The sequence below is a fragment of the Plectropomus leopardus genome, chromosome 19 (assembly GCF_008729295.1).
Source record: "Plectropomus leopardus isolate mb chromosome 19, YSFRI_Pleo_2.0, whole genome shotgun sequence".
Lineage (NCBI taxonomy): Eukaryota > Metazoa > Chordata > Actinopteri > Perciformes > Serranidae > Plectropomus > Plectropomus leopardus.
Window position 1 is genome coordinate 9689633 of NC_056481.1, and position 22662 is coordinate 9712294.

General features: G+C 39.6%; 2 protein-coding genes across 2 annotated transcripts in view; one reads left to right on the top strand and one right to left on the bottom strand.

The window, feature by feature from the left end:
• The window catches only part of ctbp2l (C-terminal binding protein 2, like), a 74861-nt gene extending 71487 nt beyond the window's left edge, over nucleotides 1-3374 (top strand). The window contains exon 9 of the mRNA XM_042507328.1: nucleotides 677-3374. Within this exon, the coding sequence (XP_042363262.1) occupies nucleotides 677-857 (181 nt within the window). The 3' untranslated portion in view covers nucleotides 858-3374. The remainder of the gene's footprint in view (nucleotides 1-676) is intronic.
• On the bottom strand, nucleotides 2109-22002 carry zranb1a (zinc finger, RAN-binding domain containing 1a). The gene is made up of 10 exons (XM_042507329.1): nucleotides 21364-22002; nucleotides 19398-20253; nucleotides 15394-15581; nucleotides 13846-13999; nucleotides 12819-12890; nucleotides 11424-11622; nucleotides 9860-9980; nucleotides 7337-7466; nucleotides 5193-5422; nucleotides 2109-3848 (listed from the first exon to the last, which is right to left on the bottom strand). The coding sequence occupies exons 2-10, from the start codon at nucleotides 20227-20229 to the stop codon at nucleotides 3633-3635; spliced, it is 2142 nt and encodes a 713-aa protein (XP_042363263.1). The 5' UTR covers nucleotides 20230-20253; nucleotides 21364-22002; the 3' UTR covers nucleotides 2109-3632.
• Between the last annotated feature and the right edge of the window lie 660 nt (nucleotides 22003-22662).

The following is a 22662-nucleotide window of genomic DNA, read 5'->3' on the forward strand; positions in this document are numbered from 1 at the left end:
GTTATCTAAAATCGTGTCAAAAAGTCATACTGTAGCATGTGGTCCAACATCAAGACAAAAAGTCCTGCTATGGCCTCAAAAACACCAACAAAACGTCAGTTTATTTTGTCGTCAAAAATCATTGTAAAGCTTGTCGTCAAAAATCTTGCCAAAACTTTATAATATAGTATGTCGTCCAAAATTGCGCCAATACATAGTATACTATTGCATCAAAAATCATGCCAAAATGGTTCAGAAATGTCATAGTATAGTATGTCGGCAAAAATCGCGCCAAAAAGTCATACTATAGTACATCTTAAGAAATTGCGCCAAAACATCACAGTATAGTATGTTGTGAAATAAATGTCATTAAAAATCATGTAAACCTTCCTCTACACAAGACCACCAGTTTACTGCTTTCCTTTATATTTACCTGCAATGCCTGAATGAGTAAACGAAGAATCGTTTCCAAAATCCCTGGAGAGTACAGTAGCAGGAATAGCTTGAAATGCAGCTGAAGATTTCTTCAGAGACTTCCTGAAAGGTTCCTGTAGTGAAAAAGAGCCATTTGTATTAGTAAATATTAGCTCTGCCTTTCACGGCGTTGGGATTGTGGGCGAGTCAACCTGTGAGCACATTATACTCTGGGAGTCACACCATCTGTGGCACTCACCTCTTACATTTCATCTTTCTCCAGATACCCGCCGGGCGTAGTTGGAGTGGCTCCAGGCGGCATCCCAGGGGCGTTAGAGGGCATGGTGCCTGGTGGGGTGCCCATTGCCCACACTCTGCCCTCTGGTACACACCCCTCCCAGGCCCCGTCGCCCAACCAGCCCTCCAAACACGGCGAGACCAGAGAGCACCTCACCGAGCAATAGCAGCAGAAGGGATCCAAAACGGCAACATCTCATCCGACCTGTCGACACTCAGAACCAACCAATCACAAAGCAAACAACCAACTGGGACCAAGAGACAGTGAATCAACACAAGCGGCTGCCTGTTAAACCAGTCAGCAACTGGGAACAGAGGAAGTGTTCCGGGGAATTTGTACTTTTAACGTTTTAGTTTTTACTCTCTGTCTCTTTGGGTTCAGTACCGACTTTACTCTTTGATGATGATGGGTTTTTTTCCTTCGGGACATGCCTATGATTGTGGACACAGAGTCCAGTGTTTTTAGCGCTCCGGGATTACCCGATGAGACTCTGTCCCGCCCCCTCTCACACCTCAGAGCTCATGGGAAACGTAGGCCCACATCTCAACACTCCAGTGGGCAAACAAGGAAAACTTTTGGCATCATGTGCTACTGGACCTTATCTCCTCCCTCTCTCACCCCTCCTGATCCTCCCCACCTCCCCTCCACCCAGCTCCCACCCTCCTTATGTAACTAATGTGTGTTGTTTAGGCCCCTCATTATGCCTCAGAAGAGAATTATAATTTTTTTTCTTTCAATCTTCAGTGTGAATGACTAAAAATGGATTATTGACTATATATATTTATCATTCGTCAAACAAAAGGAAAAGATTGCTCATCAGTTATAGTAATCTAGAGTGGGTTTTAACCCTTTCCTGGCAATAATACATAAAGTTGCAGTTACATGATTTCACCACTTGAGGGCACTTCTATACAGTGTGGTGGGTTTCTCCTGACGTCCACAAGTTATTCCAATATATTTTGTGAGTATTCTTAAAACTCTAAACAAAACACTTTATACATTTCATTGTAGCTGAATTTTGAGGGAGCTACCAGCTAAGTATTTAACTTTTCTCTTTAGTTGTTAAGAGTTGTTGATGTGTCAGTGTGACTGTGAGCCGTGACGAAGGAAACATTTTTTTATAGTCATAAAAAATAATGAAGTTTGGTGTGACTGCATCTGATTCTTCTGTTAACAAACTGGGACGTTTCTGACAACCAATCTCATCTTTGAGCACATTTCATGCTGAAGACAGGAAAGGGTTAAAGCAAACTTAATTTCTTAATGACTCAGGAAAACACTTTTTTGCAGATATTGTTTATTCCCAGAATTTTGTCTTTGAGAAAAAAAAGATAAGACTAATCTGGTTAGTCTGGATATTTTCTCTCCTCCCTCATCCTCTCCATTGTGGTATTTTTATATACAAGGCGCATCCCACGTTTTTGGTGTTTAAAAGAGTTTTGAAGAGTCCTGTTAGATTTGTAATGCCTAGTTAAATGTTCCTATAACCATAGTCCTATGTGATCCGCCCCTCTCTCTTCTCTCCTTATTATATTTTCTTTGTTCTATTGAAGGCCAGGTTCTTTGGGGCATCCTGTACTCTGTAAGAGCAATAGCAGAAACTCCTACTTAGTGTCCCAACAATAGCAGAAGAGGCAGCCAGCAGTATGTTTTTGTTTTTAGTGTGAGTATTTGTATTTGTTTCTTGTACAAGGTGAACATTTAGCATTCAGTGCAGTTCAAATAAAAGATACGATTCTGAGAACCAGCTGTCTGTACCAGCTTCATTTTTAACACTTTTGTTGTGCTTTCTTACTTTGAAGCTACAGTTGGTGACTTAACTCTGATACTATTGGAAATTATATCTTTGTTACAGTGGAGAAAGCAATTTTTGAATCACTGGATGCTACCAAGAGGGTGAGGCAGAAATGCAAATGTTTGATTTTGGCCAAAATCTCAAACATTTTGTGTCTTTTTTTTCCAAACGGGATTCGGTTTTGCAGGTCAGAGCTCCTACAGTGATCTGGACTATATTTAGATGCTGTGAACTTTATTGACTGTCCTTGAGTGTGATACATTATCGAACTGGCGCATCAATTTCAAAACATTCCCATCCACCATCACCCGCTGAAGTCAAACAGTCAAACATAACCACAAGGAAACAAACAGGGTGCAAGTGAGTCAAATTTAATATTAATGCACTCTATAGAAAGAGGCAGAGTGTTTGGTTTGCTTTTTTCCCCACCAGTGTCACCACCACCCACTCTTACATGACAAGGAGCTACTAAATCACACATAAAAATGTCAGTAAACTTGTACGTCCTTTTCCCCCTTCCCCTCACAGAATGTAGGTATCATCTGTGCAAAATAAAATACTTCAAGACTGAACGGATCAAACGGAACACAGATAAAACGGGGCAGAACAAAGGTGTCGCCTCCGCGCGCTAAATCTCCTAGACAAATAAATAAATCCAAACATCAGGAGGGGTTTGGAGAGGGATGGGGAAAACAGGTGCTCTTTTACACCTTAACATACACACAAGGATCAGCATCCTCTTGACTTTTAAGCAACATTTCTGTCAGGCAATTCTGTAAATGAAATTTCTCATCTAATGCGGCTTTGGGATTTCCTTAAATACATTATAATTTCCTATATGTCCTAGTATTTGTGTCAGGTCGAGATAATTACTTTGATAAGAAATAAGGATAAATCTGAGCACAGAAAGGCAAACTAAGTGGACATGATGTGCTTTTATAGGAGCAGTAGTTGGGATTCTGTTTGTCGGTGCTGGTATTTTTTTTCTACCACGGAGCTCACAGAACACATGCATTATTACAAGTTAAAGATTTACATTTTGGAGAAAAGAAAAAAGAAATACAGATAGCAAGGTATTCTCCCAGAGCCCACAGTGTCCAGTCTTAGATTTAAGAGCTCTGTTTTTTCTTCTTCACCTCTATTGACTCACTCGTCCTCGTCCTCCTCTTCCTCACCGTCAGACAGAGAGGCACAGGGGCGAATCTGACGGTATCTGTCCAACCACTTCTCCACCATCTGGGTGACCAGGGGGTGGTTACGGCGGCGAGAGCTCTTCTGCATGGCTGCCAGCATGCCCCCTTCTGTCACGCAGCAGTCGAGCCATTCCCTGAGCAGCTTCTCCTGCTGCTCCTCGTTGCCCATCTGAGTCGTAGACAAACATGCAGTTACTCCTCACAACATATTTAACATGTGAAACTGCTGGTGGCCACAGCCATGTGTCACAAATCTTATTATCCACTTGAAAACTTTTCACTCAAAGAGGCCAATTTTTTGTAAAAACAAGTATATGCAGAAATTGAGAAATTAAAAAGAAAACACCTTTCCATACACGTTACCCTTGTTGCCTCTCTAAATTAAAAAAAAATAGTATGGTATGCAATAGAAAAAACATTTTAAAAAAAAAGTCAAAGGACAGTATGCCAAAAAATTGACAATTTTTTCTATTAAAACATTGTATAGTATAACATAAAAATATCATCGGATATTATGCCATAAATATATCTTAATAATCGTAAACATCCTATGACAATCCAATGAAAAAAGTCTTCAATGTGTCATAGTCTGACAAAAAATGTCATAGGAGAGTATGATACAAAAAAGTCACAATATGGTGTGTCAAAAACATGTCATAGTATAGTATGGGATTCAAATTTCAGAAAAATAGTATAATATGTAGATAATATGTCATGGTACAGTATGTTAAAAAAAAACATTTTATTGTACAGTATCTTGAAAAAAAAAACTGTCATAGTGTAGTAGGTCGAAAATATGCCATAATATAGTATGCTGGAAAAAATGTCATAGCATAGTATGTCCAAAAAAAGGCCTTAATGTAGTATGTAGGAATATGCCAGAGTATTGTGCGACAAAAAAGTCATAGTTATAGTATGTGGAAACAATGCCATCATATGTGGGATGTGGAATAAACTGTCATGGTATAGTGTACCACAAAAATGCCATAGTATGCTTAAAAAAATGTCATAACATAGTAAGTCGAAAAAATTTCATTGCGTAGGATTTTGAAAAAGATTCAGTGTAGTATGACCCAAAAATAAATGGTATGGTATGGTATAACAAGTATTGTATGACATGAGAATATCATTTAAAATGCTATAAAATGATATAAAAATTGCCATCAAAATGTCATAGTGTGGTATGACATACAAAATCTCTTTAAAATATCATAGTATAGTATGCCATAAAAATATCTGAAAATGTCACAGTAAAGTATGCTAAAATGTTATAGTTAAGTATGTCATGGTTTAATAGGTCATTAAGTCAAAAATGGCATTAAATGTAATACCGTGCCAAATGGCATATAGATTTTTTTTAAACATTCTTGGCCTTATTTGTTACTAAATTAATTAATCAACTTTAAACCTGTTTAAGACCTTTATTTATCTTACATAATTTTGATATTAAACTTCAAAATGAACAGATAAATTTCAATTGTTTTGAAAACAGAATCACAGCATCAGTGCCTACCTCTTGTGCAGACAGAAAGTGAATGTGCAACAGCTTCCTCTCGCTGTCCACCAGTGGCAAGAAAGTGACCGTGACATCATCGTCAGTATTGAGGTTGGCGCCTGCACCACGATTGTCGTAGCCGTCATTCTCCATGGCCACCAGGGCGGAGAAGTGGCCTCGTGTGTAGCCCAGGGCGATGGGGCTCTTCCAGCAGAAACTCTGCTCCCATAACAGAGGCAGGTACACACCTAAAAACACACAAAGCAAGTCAGACCAGCTGGAGCTCGTGTTCAACGGCACACTAAAACCAGCTGAGGAGGAGCAGGCCCTACAGCTCCGCTCTCAAATTACAGTGTGTGTGAATGTCAGCTGGGGCCAAGCGCCATCTCAAATCTGACCTGACATCAGAAGTGGTGGCTTTCAGCTGATTGAAAACAACTGGCCCTTTGTGAGCTCAGAGCGGCTCTGTGGTGCAGCCTGGTGCTCTGCTTCTTCAGGAGTAAGCCCTCGCTTACACACTCAGCCTGCGATGCAGGCTAAAGCCTCAGCTCCACTTCTACACCCACCCAGCTTATTCTCTGTTTTTTTGTGATCTGACCCACTGCTTCTCGGATGCTATTTCCTGTATTAAAGTTACAGGCAGTGCAACAGACTGAGTTAAAGTCTGTGTAAAGTGATAATTAAAATTTGTTCTGAGTTTGTCACATCACAGAAAGATGTGTAATTAAACAACTGACCAAATTTGAATGACCAAAAATATTGTCAAGTATTTAAAAGAAGGTCTCAAAATCAGGAAAAAAATGCACAGAATTTTCTTATCTGAAACGCTGGGGGTGTGTCTGCTGGAGGAGCGGAGGCCACGCCTAATCGCAGGACAATGCTAATGATGCTTCTCATTTTTATACTGCTACATTGTCAGGGGCGGGGTTACGCTGCATATAGCTCCAGTGCATCATCGAGCTATGGTTTTAGGCCCGCCCAAAAAATCTTAAAACAGGGAAATGGTGAAAAACAAGTCAACGTCTAACTCCACAATTCAGTACTATATAGTAAAGGGTTTTTGTAACATGTTTTCAACAATCAGATTCCAACATTTATAATGTGTTTTGAAACAAATCTCTGAATTCACTTTACACAGACTTTAAAGATATTCTGTGTTGCATGGTGACTATGCACCTTATCTGTGCACGCCCTCCCATTTGTTTAGTCCAAGTTATAAAGAGGCTATGAGCAAGACTTCAGGACCTTATTTTACCCCACGCCCTCTTGTAGGGACAGACTCCATCAACTTTTATGAACTTATGACGAGAAGCCCTATCTCCAAACATTTAATTTAGCTTTTTTTTCTCTGGCAACCTCTTCTCTCCACATCAAAGAGGCACAGATTAATGATACTGGTAATGAGATATTGGATGAATTATTGGTGAAAGGGTTAGATAGGATCAAAGCACGTGTTATCATTTCTAGGCTTGAACTCCTTCAGTTTTAAGTTATTCTTCCAACACACTTTGCCAACACTAAACTGAAACTTTCTTTGACCCTAAGTCATCTTCTCTGGTCCGTATGCAAACAAGAGTTTCTGGGATAACAATTTGCATTTGTACAGAGACATTTACAGCAGACAGCTAATCCCTGACTGTTTCTCTTCTATACTGTTGTTCTTCCTCCAGAGGATGATGTTTGATGCGGTCAAAGCACAAAACGGTTATCTTGAGAATTAGTTTCCCCCGTCATTTAAAAAATGCTAAATAACATGGTTTCTTGACTAAACCTTGATAACTTCTGTACAATCGATGTGATTACTTTTTAAGGGACCCATTATTGAACATATCAGGAGTGAGAGGTGTCACTCTGGTAACTAACTCTATTAGACTGTGATATACTGTATTTCATTTGTAGTGAATTTAAGACTTTAAAGACTTTTACACTAAAAATTAAATTTAAGACTTATTTCACTATAGCCAAAATTGGGGGGAAACAAAAAGAAAAAAAAACAACAACCAGACACTGATTACTCAGGGTTAGGGAGAATTTCTTTTACCCAAACATTCATTTTTTTTTGTTTTCGTTTGCCTTATTTTTAGATTGGTTAATTCAAAGCCTTGTAAGACTTTTTAAAGATCCGTGGGGACTCTGCCAAGTTTATCCAAATGCTTCCTCACCTTGAAATCGAGTGTATCCTAACGTTTCACCACGGAAACTTTTGTAGTATTTCACTCCGTAGACTATGATCGGTCTGCGAAGAATGTGCGCGAGAACAAATATGTGGGTCTGCTCCAGGCTGGCCCCGGGCTGAGAGGAGAAAAAAGAGAGAAACAAACAAACAAAACACATCATACAGTTGTAATCATGTTCACTTCCCTCTATTGTACATTCAATATTAATACTTCCAAAAATAGTGGAGTGCTGAGACTGCCAAGTACTGTGTGAACCTGCAACGCTGCAGCTCTGAGTTCATCTGCATGCCACCTCTCCTCCTCTCATCTCAGTGTAAAATCTGAACAAGCAGAAGGCCAACTGTTTTTAAACACACTACATCTACAATGATATTTCAAGTTGAATGGGGGCTTCAAAGTCATCCACAATTATAGGATGGGATATACAAAGGCTGATCTTATCCCTTGGATCTCATCTCTCCATCGCTGTCAAAGCCTCAGATGAGGTTATCACATGGTAGCTTTTTGCCGTGTTTGTTTATGCTGCCGGTAGAGTGGATCTCTGCGCTAAATGCCTGTAATCCCAAGGTCACGTGTTGGGAAGGAGTGCTGCTTCAGCAGGCGAGCCAGCAGAGCAGATGAGCTGTCTGTCAATCTACAACTCCATCTCAGCGGATCTATAATAATTGCTCGTGTCCTTTCTGTCATTCACACACGATCCACCTTTCATTCACGTCAATTCAAGTCACTTCACTAGCATGAAAGTTAATGAGCAACACTCCAAGAGCATTAAGAGCTGAAACACACTGAGTATTACATTTTTTGACCATTTTGTGCATTCAACAGTGTGTGAGGGTATGCAAGTGAAGGAGCTGTGCTGTTATGACTTGTTGTCAATATTTAGGGCTTTTACTTGACAGTGTTGAATAAACTTAGTGAACAAATGTTTAAACATCTGTTTTAGATCGCACAGGCCAAATATGAAGGACTTCACTGGATAGTTTGAAGCTTTATTTATAACATTTGACTATTTCTAAGTCTGATTCTGAATGCTGCACAGCTTCTTTTTTTAAGTAGCATGAGTATGTGTTTGAGAGATGGAGAGCGCTGGAGGTTACACTTAGAGCCGACAGGTGTTGGCGAACGCAGCCCAGAGAATGGTTAGCATTTAAGTTGTCTAGTGGCACTGTAAGTGCAGTGTGGGTTATATCTTTGCCCATGAATAAACACCGCAGCTCCTCAAAACCCAAGAAGTTCCCATGTCTTGAATTCCAGCTGCTCGGCAAAGTGAAGGGAGAGAAAGAGGCTGAATGTGCGCTCTCTAGTTCTGTCCAGAGACAGCATACTCTGCTCCACATATGCTGCAAAATGTAGAAAAATGTATTTATTCAGTGTTTTTAGATTTGGTACTGACCTTGCGTTTATGCCGGCGTTATCAAAAAATAGACCTGAAGTATAAATTAAAGTTTTCTAGTCGTGGTCATGCCTGTAAGACATGATTGAGACATAAGCCTGCATGGAGCTGTTGCAGACAGCTGCGGAGATTAAAATGAGACTGAATCTAATGATATTCGTGTGTGAGAAATGCACCTATTTGCATATTCAAAGATTTTTTTAAGGGTTATAAAATTTGATGGAAGACATTCAAAGACTGACTTAAAATCCTTAATTGAGGCTTCATATGTAATTAAAAAATGACGTTCGGCACAGCCCTACAAATGCGTCTCTGCATCCCAAGGTAAAAAAAGTTCCAAACCACACTGAACTTAATGTTTCTCAAAGGAACTGAAATGTGGACATGCTCGCTGCAATTGCAGGTCTGTCCATTTAACAACATTTTAAACAATGCCACTCTATGGTGTGGTGGTTCTTGCAAATTGCAGTGCCAGGAATGCAAATTAATATCCATATTGAAATCCAAAACATAGAGCAAGTTAAAGGTACTCGGCTGTTTTGACAGCTAGTATGAAGTAATGTTTGATGAGCAGGTTCGTTATTTTAATCTCATGCTCTACTACTACACAAATAATGATGCAAGTTTAGACAATGTGAAAACTCTGAATGTAAAATATGACTCTTCTTGTTTATAAATCCAGAAAGAAGAGAAGAAACATGTTGTGTCTCTCCCAAAAACCAAAAAAGGAGACAGGACACAGTTTGTTCTTTTTGTGCATATCGGTGTATAAATGTGGAGGTGAAACTCCTGCAATTCTAAATGCCACTCCAACCACTTAATAACTAACTCAGTGTCATATTTTTATGTTTAAATGACATCTGACTTTCTAACAACCAAAAAATAATTATATTTTTTTGTTTACAAACCTGCCATTTTGCCTTCGAGAATGCATCAGTTTATATATTGTATTTTCAAAGTTCCCCACAACTTCTGTCCACTCACACAACACATTTACATGAATCTCACACGCTCCCTTTACAGACTGACCACACCACACTGGGACATTTTCTTCCTTTGATAGATAGTGCACTAGAGGAAGGAAGTGAGTAAACCAGAAGGAAGCTCATAATTACCTGGCTGGCCAAAGACAGGATGAACGCCCAGTCCTCCTGCCACTGCTCCTCTCTCAGGGAGAAATGCAAACCGAAACTCTGCGAGTACCATGACTCCCACTCCTTCCAGCGTGTGTAAAACCTTAAAAAAAGTTACAAATTAGACTATTTTTGCAATTTATTTAAATCAAAATGATTTATCCTTCTACAATGTATCTCAAAATAGTTTTTTTTGTGACAGAAAGTATTGCATGTAGCGCAAACACTTCATAAAACAGAATTTCATGTCAAAATCAAAGTCAAAGACAACCTGAATTTTGAGAAATCAAGTTAAAAACACTTTTTCAAGGAGTCTTAAGAAACCTAGTGATGCATAACAAGCGCATCCACATACCTACTGCAATGCACATTTCATGTCTTACCTTTACTAAGTGATCAAACCTCCTAAATTTGACTGTGTGAGGGAAGTATGTAAATTTCCTGAGGAAATGCTTCAACACTGAGCCTCTGAGTCAAATGATCAAAACCACTAAAACAACTTCAGCAGTTACATCACTGAAAGACAGGACAGCCAGAAAGGCAGTAATCTATACTTTGCTCAGATCTGAGACTCATGACTATTTGTTTATGAATATGTCCTAAAGAGATGCGCATTTTTTGAAGTGGGGTTGTATGGGGAGCTTACTTATAGTCAGTGTATGACATACAGTATATGTATGTTTGCATACCCCTAGTTTGGAGAAGCAAAATCGATACCTGTTTATAGCCTCCTGCAAACTGTTAATTTTTTGCAATCTTAGTTTGGTGCAAGCGACACTCTGCGATACAGATCTTAAAAACTACCTACGTCGGTCAATATCAATAAGCATGAACAAAACATTGTCGCCGTGCGTCATCAATCGACGCTGCTGTAGTGGTAAGGGAAAAATGTAAAACAAGCATGAATCGAGCCCTCGCTTTTGTGTTATTTATGGGTGTTGAAAAAGGTCGTGGTGGAGGAAATGAGGCCAACTTTGCATGCCAGTTTTGCAAAAGAGAGCTCGATTTAAACCGATATTTTTTCTTTTCTAGGTGAATAAAATATGTTTTGTTGCTGACCCAGCAGTACATTGCTAGGCTTTCTTGTCAGACTCCAACTAACTGCTTCTCCAAACTGAGGGCTTGCCAATACACATCTACAGCATGTAACACACTGACTATGGGTAAGTACCGAATAAAACCCGAGATTCCACCAATCTCTTAAATGTTCTCTTTGACTTTCATGCAATATTTTTTTGAGTAAGATGTTTTTTTTAATGTGTTCAATGTTCTTCAGGGAAAGCTACAACTGTCACCTCTGTCTATAGAGGTAAGTTCTTCATTCCTTCAAAGAATATATATAGTATCTCTGTTTATGTGCTGATGACATACGGCTTTTTTTGACAGTAATGACTCAAAGTTTTGAGAAAAATGTTTAGGGGTCAAATTCATAGCTTAAGTTACATGTTCATCATAGAACACAGTTCATAATACATTATTTCACCTAATAAAAATATTTTCTGGATTATATGACTATAGGGACTCTGTGTAAGATTGAGTGTCTCACCAATGGGAGCAGTCATGCAGGCTGTCATGTAGGGTCTTGCGGAGGACAGAGTCCTTGTCGTAGATGCCCCAAGTGGCCTGTAGAACAGAGTCCAACAGACAGTCTCCGGCTGTGCGGTTCCACAAGGCGTACAGGCGGCTGTCCAGACGTGTACCCAGCTCCAGAGACCAGTTGATGACGGGAGATTCCTCTTCTAACTCTAACCACGGAGAGACAGGCAAAATGTACGAGTGTTGGGTGAGGGCACTATAGGATAACACATTTCATTATACTGTCTTCAAGCATATCCGCTTTTGTGGAAGTTGTGGAAGATTAAAGGAAACATGATAAGATGGGTTTTTATACTGAGCTGAACAATGAAAAAAATAAGGCCGGGTCGACACAGATTTTTTAAAAATATAGTTTGCTCTGTGCATTTTTGCCTTACTTCCACACACAAACAGCATTTTAGGTCACTGAAAATCAAAGCTGTTAAAAAACTCTGCGCCCAGTGTTAGACATATAGACGGGGGAAAAGGATTTATTTGGCTTGTGACGAGTTTGCACCGTTATTTTCTTTTTTTGAGGCATCGCAAATGAGAATGACCAAATAGTGCTGGCTTTAACCTTGTTAAAAGGACTTTTACATGTTTAAACATACACTTACAATAACTCATCCACTATATTAAGGAACAGGCAAGTCATAATGTACTATGATGTGTTTTAATTGTATTTCTGTGTTTCAATTGGACGTAAAAAAGATGCAAGACTTGGTTTATAAGAACAACCACAAATAAAAAGCATGATTAACAAAAACCTTAAAAGCTGATAGTCCTTAATCTGCTAACAAAAACTCAGCATGGGGGCATAGATGCTGCGTTGAGCTTTTCAGATATGCAACTGCTGCAGCTAGTCGTTATGGAAACACATTGTGCGTCGCATAACCTGCTTCACAGCATTTTTCTTGCCTCCTGAAATATCGTTGAGCACACCTTTACTGATTCCTCAGCTATGTTCTGTGCAAAAACCAAAAACCCAGAGCACCACTCATCAGTAACCCAGTTTGAGGAGGCTTAAATAGGTCACAAGACTCCTCTGATACCTCTCCTCTGAAGAGCACATGTATGTTCACAAGCACACACAGAGTGCAAACCTGGGAGTGTGTCACTGGTTACGCATTTGGGAGAGAAACCAGTCAATTAACCTAATTAGAGAGGGTATATGACATGGAGCAGGAGGTGGTGAGCTGATTGGCGACAGAAATACACAAGAGCAGATGCTTGTTTTTCATGTCACAGCCAGATTATGAATCACAGGTAACCAAAACCCATGAACACATGCGATATGACTTAAATAAGCGCAGTTTGAGGTTTACATGCAGAAGCCAGTTATGAAAAATGAATAAATCTTTGATACCTTTCTGCACATCTCGATCCAATACTTCATCGAACAGCTTCTCTTGGACAGCAGGTGGCAAGTCCTCTATATCTGCAAAAACATATAGAAAAGATATTATGTTTTTACGCTCATTATAACCATAATGGCGCACTGCACTGAGGGCAACAGAAAGGCTACAGTAATGACACACAGAGGGGATGTTCTTTGCAATCCCATTCAGCAGCTGACATTTTGTCAATGGCACACAGTAAACACAAGCTCTGTGCAGCATGTTGTGTTTCTGTGCGTATTGAACTGTGCACACACAAAGCCAGAACACTGGTGGCTATTCTGTGGCTCAATAGTGAATGGCAGTGGCTTTGTGCGAAAGAGAGAGAGCGACAGAAACAAAGGGAAAGTGCCCTGCAGCTGGCCTCTGGCCAAATTCTGTCTGCAAAGAAATACTTGGCATGACAAGAAGAAAAAAAAAAATCGAATATATCAGCGAAGCCTGCATAATCTTTCATCCCGCCGGCAATGGCAGCTCTGAATCAGAATACAACTGGTAGCTCTGAAAAGCAAAGTGCATGTCATTTCAGTGAAGACATTACGCCACAGGGACAGGACACTGAGCTGCTGTTTTCTCTGAGCAAAGCTGCACAACAAGGCTAGCTGTCATTCTTACAATGCTCCAGTGAGGGGGAAAAACATCAAGATCACACGTTGAAATGTTGCACATTTCAGTGTTTAGAGGAGAGTTCTACTGATGTGCCTTAATTCCAAAAAATCATAACATTTTTTCTCAATTCCACCCTTGCAGCATAATACAAAGCCTGTAGTATTCAATGTCAATCTTCATTCAAGGACTTCCAAATCAAATGTTAAGACAGTTAAGTTAACGTTAATTTTCTTTGTTTATTCAGACTATAGAGAAAAAAACATTCTCTGTCAGTGGAGACCAATAAAGCTTCACTTATTTACAGATGAACAGAGAAGCTATCAGATTGCACACATGAAAGGAAGTCCACCGAGCAAAGTGATGTGATCATCAAGATATTGTGCATACCTGCAGGCAGGGTGAAGGTGACCGGGTCAGTGAGGAAGTAACAGGCGAAGTCTCCTTTGCGTTGGTGCAGCGAGGCTGCGATCTCCCTGCGGATCTGCTCCGTCAGCTCAGGACACACCATGGAAGGGATGCACTTAGCCGCCTGTTGGTTCACCTAAAGGTCATACACACAGATTCAGTGAATATAAGCGGTAAATACACCAATAACAGCAGGATAAAACACTTTAGATACATGTGAATTACATAGATGTGTGGGCAATTTTAAAAACAAAGGACAAAAGCCATGTCGTTGCAAGGTTATATGTATTAAAAATAGGCAATATGGACACATGTTCAAAGGATTTTCTAAAATACAATTAATACAACAACTAAAATACAATGTTGTGTACGTACACATGTATGTATGTATGTATGTATGTATGTACTTATTTGTAACACTGATGATCACATTTTGCCTACACACTAAAGAGGGCATATTTCTCTCCCAACCTCAGTGATTTGTTTCACAGTGCAGCCCTCTCTGCCTTTTCTAATCGTTGCTTGCCCTCCTTGCAAACCACATCAGCTCTGTGGCATCACGTCCATTAGGAACTAGTGGCAGGACTGCAGCCAGGCTAATCCTCCACCTAATCCTTAAAGTGCACTTCTGCTGTAATTAAAGGCATTACAGGCATCTGCTGTATATAGTCTATTCTGGCGCAGAACAATTATAGACTGCCGTAGTTGACAAGAAGTACAGAAAAGCATCAAAATTACAGGAAAACCCCTGACATTTTCATGTATAAGAAAATTTATTTGATTCTTAGAAAGAGAGCCACGAGATTACTAGTTGATAACTTTTTTTTGTATAATCTTTATATGAAGAGAAAAAAATAAAATTTGACTTCACTATTGATCTGTGTAGAAATATGTGTTTAAAGCAGCATTTCCACTCATTTTTCATTTTCTTTTTTATGATGTTTCAACCACACCTGCCACCCTTCAGTTCGTCAGCCTATTGGAGTGCACTATGTATTAATATAGGTGTCGTTTCAAACATTTTGACCTGATGAAGATCCAGGTAGGACTGAAACGTCTTCAATAAACTTGCGTGGCTTGTGTTACATGATTACTTTTCAAGGACCTATGATATTTTTTTTCTATCCCCATTTGCCTTGTATTTTTTTCTCTATTCAAACATAATTTCAGCTGGCTGGCTCACACTGAAGGGAGAGACGGTGTGCAGGGAGAAAATGTGACGGTAACAAAACGTCACGCATATAAGAGCTACGTTACATCGACATCTAAGAAAAATTAATTTGCAATCATGTTACATTACATGGAAGGTTATCTGTTAAAGGTCACTGTAACAGTTTCAATTAACTAAACAAAATTCATGACTTTTCATAAACTTTTTAGGATTTTTACTAATTCCATAAGTTTTCCAGGTTTTCCGTGACTATGGGAACCCTGGTTAAGCATGCTTAATCAGTGGACAACCTGCTCAAATAAGATGGTATCTATTTATGAAGATGGTGAAGACAAACTACAGTTTATCTCTACACTGACCTCTGTGAGCAGGATAGCCAGCATGTCCTGCCTCTGGAAGCGGATGGCCAGATGGACCAGGGTGAAGCCTACATCAAATGCCGAGGACCGGTTGAGGAGCTGCACCTCGTCTGCAGTGAGCTGCCGGGCGATGTCACCACCCGACGACTTGTATGCTTCTATTGCCGCCAGGTCTCCCTCCACCACGCCTGCAGCAGAAGGAGAAGAAGGAGGAAGGATGGTCAGAAATTTTGCAGACAGCGTTTGCACGGCAATGTCAAAATGGATCAGTGTCTCAAAATTGAGTTGCTTTTTAGGAATTAAAGTACGCGGGCTACTTAAGTTAGACGAAGGTGACACACAAAATACATTGTTTACAATCTATGTTTAAGGAAGGAGAAACAGAAAAACAGATCACTTTTAACAGCGGCCACAACTCTATTTCAAGCCTTTACACAAACCGTTGTGTCATCACATGGCACAGGCATTTCAGTTATATCAATGAAAGAAGTCTAAATATTAGAAAGACCATACACTCAACAGCACTACAAAATACAATCTGAAAACTGATCATGAAGTCGAATCAAAACCTCATACAGGTAGTATCAATTGCAGGGCTGTACCTAATAAATGAACATCTGAGTGGATGTTAATCTACTATGCCAAATACTAGTGTTTCTTGTTCAGACACATCTGCAAAGAAAATAAATTAACGTTGAAAGACACAGGAATCCTTTTAAAACAGGCCAATTCTTTGTAAATGGATTAGACCGGCTTTTGGAGCAGTTCCAATCCCATGTCTTTGCTTGTAATAGAAGCAAGATGTAACTGACAGCTTGCCATGTTCAATGAAAAGGGCTACAGAAATATCCATCAAACTGTGCTAACACATCAAACTGTGCTTAGTCACAAGCAATTAATATTGAAATCTGGTAGGAATTTGCATAACAAATTCCACTTCAAAGGAGTTAAGTGCTAAAAAAAATCATGGTGAACGAGGCTCTTTAGCTCTTGACGTCAATCCACAGCTCAGATGACCTCTAGATGTAGCCACTAGCTAACACAGTGTGAGAGCAGTTATCACACTGCCTGGCTACTACACAGCCAAACAGAGAGAGCAGTGTAGCTTATAACGCAGAGCTATCAGAGAGCTGTGTCAGACAGAGGACAGTCTGTGCAGATTAGCGTCCTCCCCCTCCTTTTGGACATTGCAGTCTCAACATCTGTTATGAGTGAAATGAACGGCAGCTAGGTAGTACACTGAATGCTGAAGCACTGGCTAATTTTAACAGACAGCCTTATGCGCGGCTGTCCTCTCTGGCAGACGATGAGGACAGTTACCTTGTGAGGACCTGGAGGGGAATGTACTCTTTCATACCTGCTAGGTGACACTTTGAAAACACACATCCATAAATGGATGCTGGATGATTTTAGCTGCAGAATAGCTACTACTGTCACTAAAGGTGACCTGTTTTTTAGGTGTAGGAATAAATGTAATTTTAAGGGGAACAAAACACATTTAATGTGCTTGGTGTAGGTCAAAGTTGTCATGATAAAAACACCAGTGTCTCAATGACAGTATTCATAAACGCTGACATGACTGTCAGCCTAAAGTATACTTTGATGTGTGCTGCTAAATAAGGGTCAACAGAATACCGGCCCGGCTGATTACTGGGGCCAATATCTGGCATTTTGTCGATTACCTGCATCAGCCTTTTATTTTAATGACCAACGATAAAAAAAACATTTGCTAAAGGCATTTACACAAAATTTTGTGTTGGAGTTTGTTATATTCCAAGTTCTAAATATTGACAGAAAGATTATTATTGTAAATGCATATTGGTTCCAAATATCTGTTATCTCTCTCACTAACCACTAATAATTGGTAACGGCCCTAAAAAAAACAATATCTGTCTACACCTACTGCCAAACATTGCAACATGAAAAAACATGATGATGGCGTTTAAGAACGAAACACATTACTCATTATTACTTTTCATTAGTCATCTGTTGCAAAAAAAAAAAAAAAATCACATTTGGTGCTTTGCATCTAGTTGGCCGAGGAAGAAGCGACAGCACACTCCTCCTAAAAAAAACCTTCTTCACTCCTAAAAAAGTGTGCATGGACCAAACAGCCAGAAATGGGGCATCCAGAACATCCGGCGTGGCCATTTGGACAGACATCAATGTTGTGTTGTTATTTGAATTAATCAATGCAGCTGAGAAAAAGAGTTAATAATTAATGTGACCACAATGTCCACAAAATAATCTTATCATTAACACAGATTTTTGTACTCATTGGTGGCTGATCGACAAGATCATTTCTGCTTGATGGCAAACACACAGAGCTCCTCCACAATGTTTTTTTAACATACACACTTATTACATAAACTGTACAAAACATCACTATGAGCAAAATCAAACTATAAGAATAATACAGAAACTACAGACAAATATTATCTGAAATGGCAAGACTCGCCAGTTTAAGTCCAAACAAAAGAACAATGTTGAACAAACAGAGTCTGCTTCCTTTTGCGGGAAAGTAGAATCAATGGGATCATCTGATTTTGGCCCAAATACAGAGCTCTGAACAAACATTAGACCAGAAACAGTGAAGTGAAGTGAAATCAAGTTGTGCGACCTGAGGAAGTGCTTTGCTTTGCCATAATGTGCTGCTCGACTGAGGCACTTCCTCCACTGACGAAACACTTTGAAGAGCCCAACTGTAACACAATCTACTGAAAAAACTCAACTGAATAAAAAGAGTACACAGAATTAACTCAAAGGGCTGAAAATTCCTATATATGGTAGATGTAAAACAACAGTGAAAATGGTCTCACTGTGACCTGCGAGTAAAGTTTTCTATTCCACAACAACAAGCTGGAAAGGGCAATCAGTGCAAAGGTTAGGAGGACGCTGATCATGCGCTGCCTTCATGGTTTTTGCTTTTTTGTTGTTGACTGGTGTTCATGTCTTGTCAAGGCTATTTTTGCTTCCTAGTGCCCCAGCTCAGCACATAAGCGCCACTGTTTACAGGGTCGGTTGACCGCGAGCCAGGAGAGTCTCTGGTCTACGGGATACACTCACACTGCGCTGCCCAGACGGCCCATTCATCCCCACCGGCTGGGAAGCACTCACACCCTCTCAGTTTCTCAAAGACGCTCTCAGTGGCAGCGCAAGGGCAGCAAGGGGTTTGGTGATGAGCTGGATCAAATTCCTACTAGCCATTTAGTTACACATCTTTATAAAGCTAACATTCAGCATCATTTCTGCTTTGTTGGTGAAAAATACCCTCTCACTACGGTGAATATTTTCCAACTGAAAACACTACCTTGTGAAATTATACCCATCTCAGAGCTTGCCAAGCTTGAGTTTTGCTAGAGTTGTACTCTAATATTTGGAGTCAAAATATTGTCATGTTGTCATTCATTAATAAAACACAGAGTGGATCAAACCCCTGTGCAACGTTGGCCTTTAAAGGGTGAGGCACCACGTGCGCTGTATTACTAACTAAGTAGAAAATAAATGTTTTGTCATCGGGACAAAAATGGTTGCCTCTGACTAAATAAACTCCCTCTGCCATGATATCATGAAAAGAAACAAAAAACTGGTGTGACAATAGAGGTGCTTTAACAAAGAAAATGGGACAAGAATATAGATTCCTTGTCCCAGAAAAACTATTCAGGTGAGTCACAGAGCGAAATGAGGGCTAAGGTATTCTCACATAAAAATCAGAGCCCAATAAATACTTCAACCATTTGTAGTCATCACTATGGAATGCACAGGACACAATAAAGAAATGAATGTTAGAATAAATGCTGCATTTATTTATTTGTGTCACTACTGAGTAATCAATTGATTTTTTTTTTATCAACAGACAACTTTAATCTAGAAAATTTGTGCAAAAATGACATCACAAGCTCTCAAAGCTGAAGGTGACGTCTAAAGGGCTTATCAGCTGTCCCTGATTGACTGATCGCTTTGAGCCTTGCAGAAATTACATTTAATAACAAATGAAAACTCACCAGCACATGCATTGAGGAACAGCCAGTCTGTTTTCCTCATTCGATTTCTAATCTGCTTTAGCTTCTTGAAGTCGACCTCCTGCTCCTCTCTGCTGCTCATGGCTCCAGCTGCGAGCTCTATCCTCTGGAAGTCCATTTGGACATTGTCTTCCCTCTTGGGCGTAGGAGAGGACCTCCGTTGGCCCTGGCCTCCGCTGCAACTGCCCCTCCACCGAGCCCTGTCCTGCTCATTTATCATGGGTGTTGGCTCTGCAGACTCGGCCAGCTCTATGGCTTCCAGGTTGTTGGGCTTGGGGTGGTCACAAACCACACACTTTGGAGTTTTGGGCCAGTTCTGGTATGTGCAAGCTGTACATGTCCAGTGCTGCTGATGGGTGTTGAGTCTGTTTCTGTCATTGTACTCCTCACAGGTATCCACAGGGGAGTGGGGAGCAGGACGGCAGCCTGCGTTGGAGCCTGATGTCTGAGGGGACTCTGTGGGGCTGCTGGTCCTTGGGCGCTGACACAGGCACTGCGTGCAGCGCAGAGCTCGGGGCCAGTTCAGGTAGGTGCACATCTGGCAGGACCACTTGTTGGCAATCTCAGCCATGCTGGTTGACCTGACTCTTGGTCTTGCACTGGAGTCAGGGCAGATGAGGAGGTTGCTACCACTCTCAGTTCTTGGGGGGTCCCAGTCCGGACTAGGGTTCAGATCGGGGCTGTTTTTGTAAGGTTCCTCTGTGATGATGGGACCCCTAGACCTCTGTGCACGACACATTGTGCACTTGACCGCAGATGGCCAGTTTTCATAGGTGCAGTAGTCACAGGCCCACTTTATTTTCTGTTCCGTCATTGTGGATCACTTCGGATGGTGAAGCTGTGGTGATAAACGTGGTTAGATGTGTGGCCAGAACATAAGCTTTGTAAATCACCTTCAAGATCAATAAATATGATAAGTAGTATCATTATACATACATAAATCAAAGATATTTTATGTTCTCTTAAGGATGTATTCCAGCAGATTTTAAAATTAACTTACACTGTTAATTATTTGCAAGATTTTTCTGTATACATCTATAATATTTCACAATAAATTAACGTAAAAATGATACAGTAACTTAAAGACAAAAGCTTTGTTAATCACCTCTAAGGTCAATAAATATGATAAAGTAATATATACATAAATCAAAGATATTTTGTGCTCTCTCACACATGTATTCCAGCAGATTTTAAACTATCTTACACTGCTAATTATTTCCAAGATGTAATATTTGCCTATAAATTAATGTAAACACGATTCAGTAACTTAGTGTGATAGATAGATACTATGTGTATCTATATCACTATATAATTTTTGCAATTTTTTTTTGCAAAATCTTACAGTTACATACCATAAAACCCTGGAAATAATCACAGCACCTTCATATTTATATCATTGTATCATTTGTACAGTAATTTATTTTTTAATATTACAGTTACATCCTGTATAATCCTGGAAATAAATCACAGCACCTTTGTAGTCTACACTGCTAATTATTTACAGGATTTTACAGAATGTAACTGTAATATTTTGCAATAAATTGCTAAAAAATAATAAAGTACTTTACTGTGGAAGTCATGCAGCTAGTAGCCAACAAGCTATTGTACATATACAGTCAAACATTTTGCAGTGAACATCTGGCAGGGCACCTTCAATGACACTGGCATCCTGAAATGACAACGTGATTTAAAGACTAATATTACCTTCCAGTTGTTTATTATCAGTGAAAGTATCAACAGCTGACTTTCAGTCACATGACGAGCGGCTTTATTGCGTTACCATGTAGCAATGTTTCAATGTTTGGTGTTAGCTAGCTAGCGAAGCAAGCTAGCCACCTAGCATACAGAGTTAGCGTCATTTTCAACAGTTCGCGAACATTTCAAACAAAACACGGTCACGGGCTACGTCTTTAGCATGAATATTTCAAGAAATGTGGGAAACTCTTACCGTTTTTGCGGCCGAGCTCGTTCCTCAAGTCCTGCCGAAAACCACAACAAACCCTTCTTGTACCAGTCACCCCCCCTCCGCCTCCTGCTCTATCAAACCTTTCCCAAACCGACTTATTTCGACCCCTTTGGTCTCTCACATGTTTACCTTTATGGACACATTAACCTCTCGCGGAATAAACCACACCTTGGCAAAGCCTCTGTAGTCCCTGAATCATGGTGTAAATATGCGACACTCCATGGTTTACATCGCCTCGGTGTTGTTTAATGGCGGCGACAGCGAGACAAATGAGTAGAAGAGCCAAAATAAACGCCAGCCTGCCTACGTCACCAATCATCTGGCTCAGCACTCAATCTGATTGGCTGAAGGGAAAGTACTGTGTTGCATTCAGGACGCGTCGGAAATATTACAACTGCGGTATGTGTTAACATTTATGAGAGGTTCAAAACAACTGGGATTTTTTTTTTTTAAATTTAAAGGGCCGAAAAGTATTTCCCGTGTAACTCCAACTTTTTTATACTGTTATGTTTGGTCTTTATCCCGAAACACAAGATTTTTTATATTATCTCGCATTGAACAAACACTAGAATGAAGGGCATTTGACCAAACAATTCAGAAATATCCGAGCTTTTCATAAGGCTAAAAACTATTGCTCAATGACATTATATATATATACACATAAATATATACACACGCATATAAATATATTTTGTATTTTTCTGGGGGGGGGGGGGGTCAGTTATGATTCACCTAACAGTGGCCTCTGGGTTACATCACTGACTATACTATATTTAAGTAATGTGTTGGATATTCTACTATGTACACAAAATATAAATTGATACATAATTACTATTAATAACTAACTCTTAAATTATGACGGCGATTTAGGACCCTGTAACAGAAAAAAACAATTTAGACTTGGAGAATGAAGTCATAATATTACTAGAATACTAGAAAGTCGCAATAACAAAAAATAGCCGTAATATTGTAATAATAACGTACATATTTATGAAAATTAAGTCGTAATATTTCGAGATATGATAAATAAAATTACAGAGTGGTATAAAAATAGTATAATTGTTATATGGGCTATGTTAAAAAAAGCGACACAGTATGAATAACTGATCAGAATCGATGATCAAAATTATAAAATAAAATGTAAATATTAGATAAAAGCTGGATGTTGTCTTATTACCCAACTTTGCTGTCTTAATCTGTGACTTCATTTATAATAAAATTATATTTTTTCTCTTGTAAATGTATTACTTAAATATCTTAATATTATGAATTAATATTACG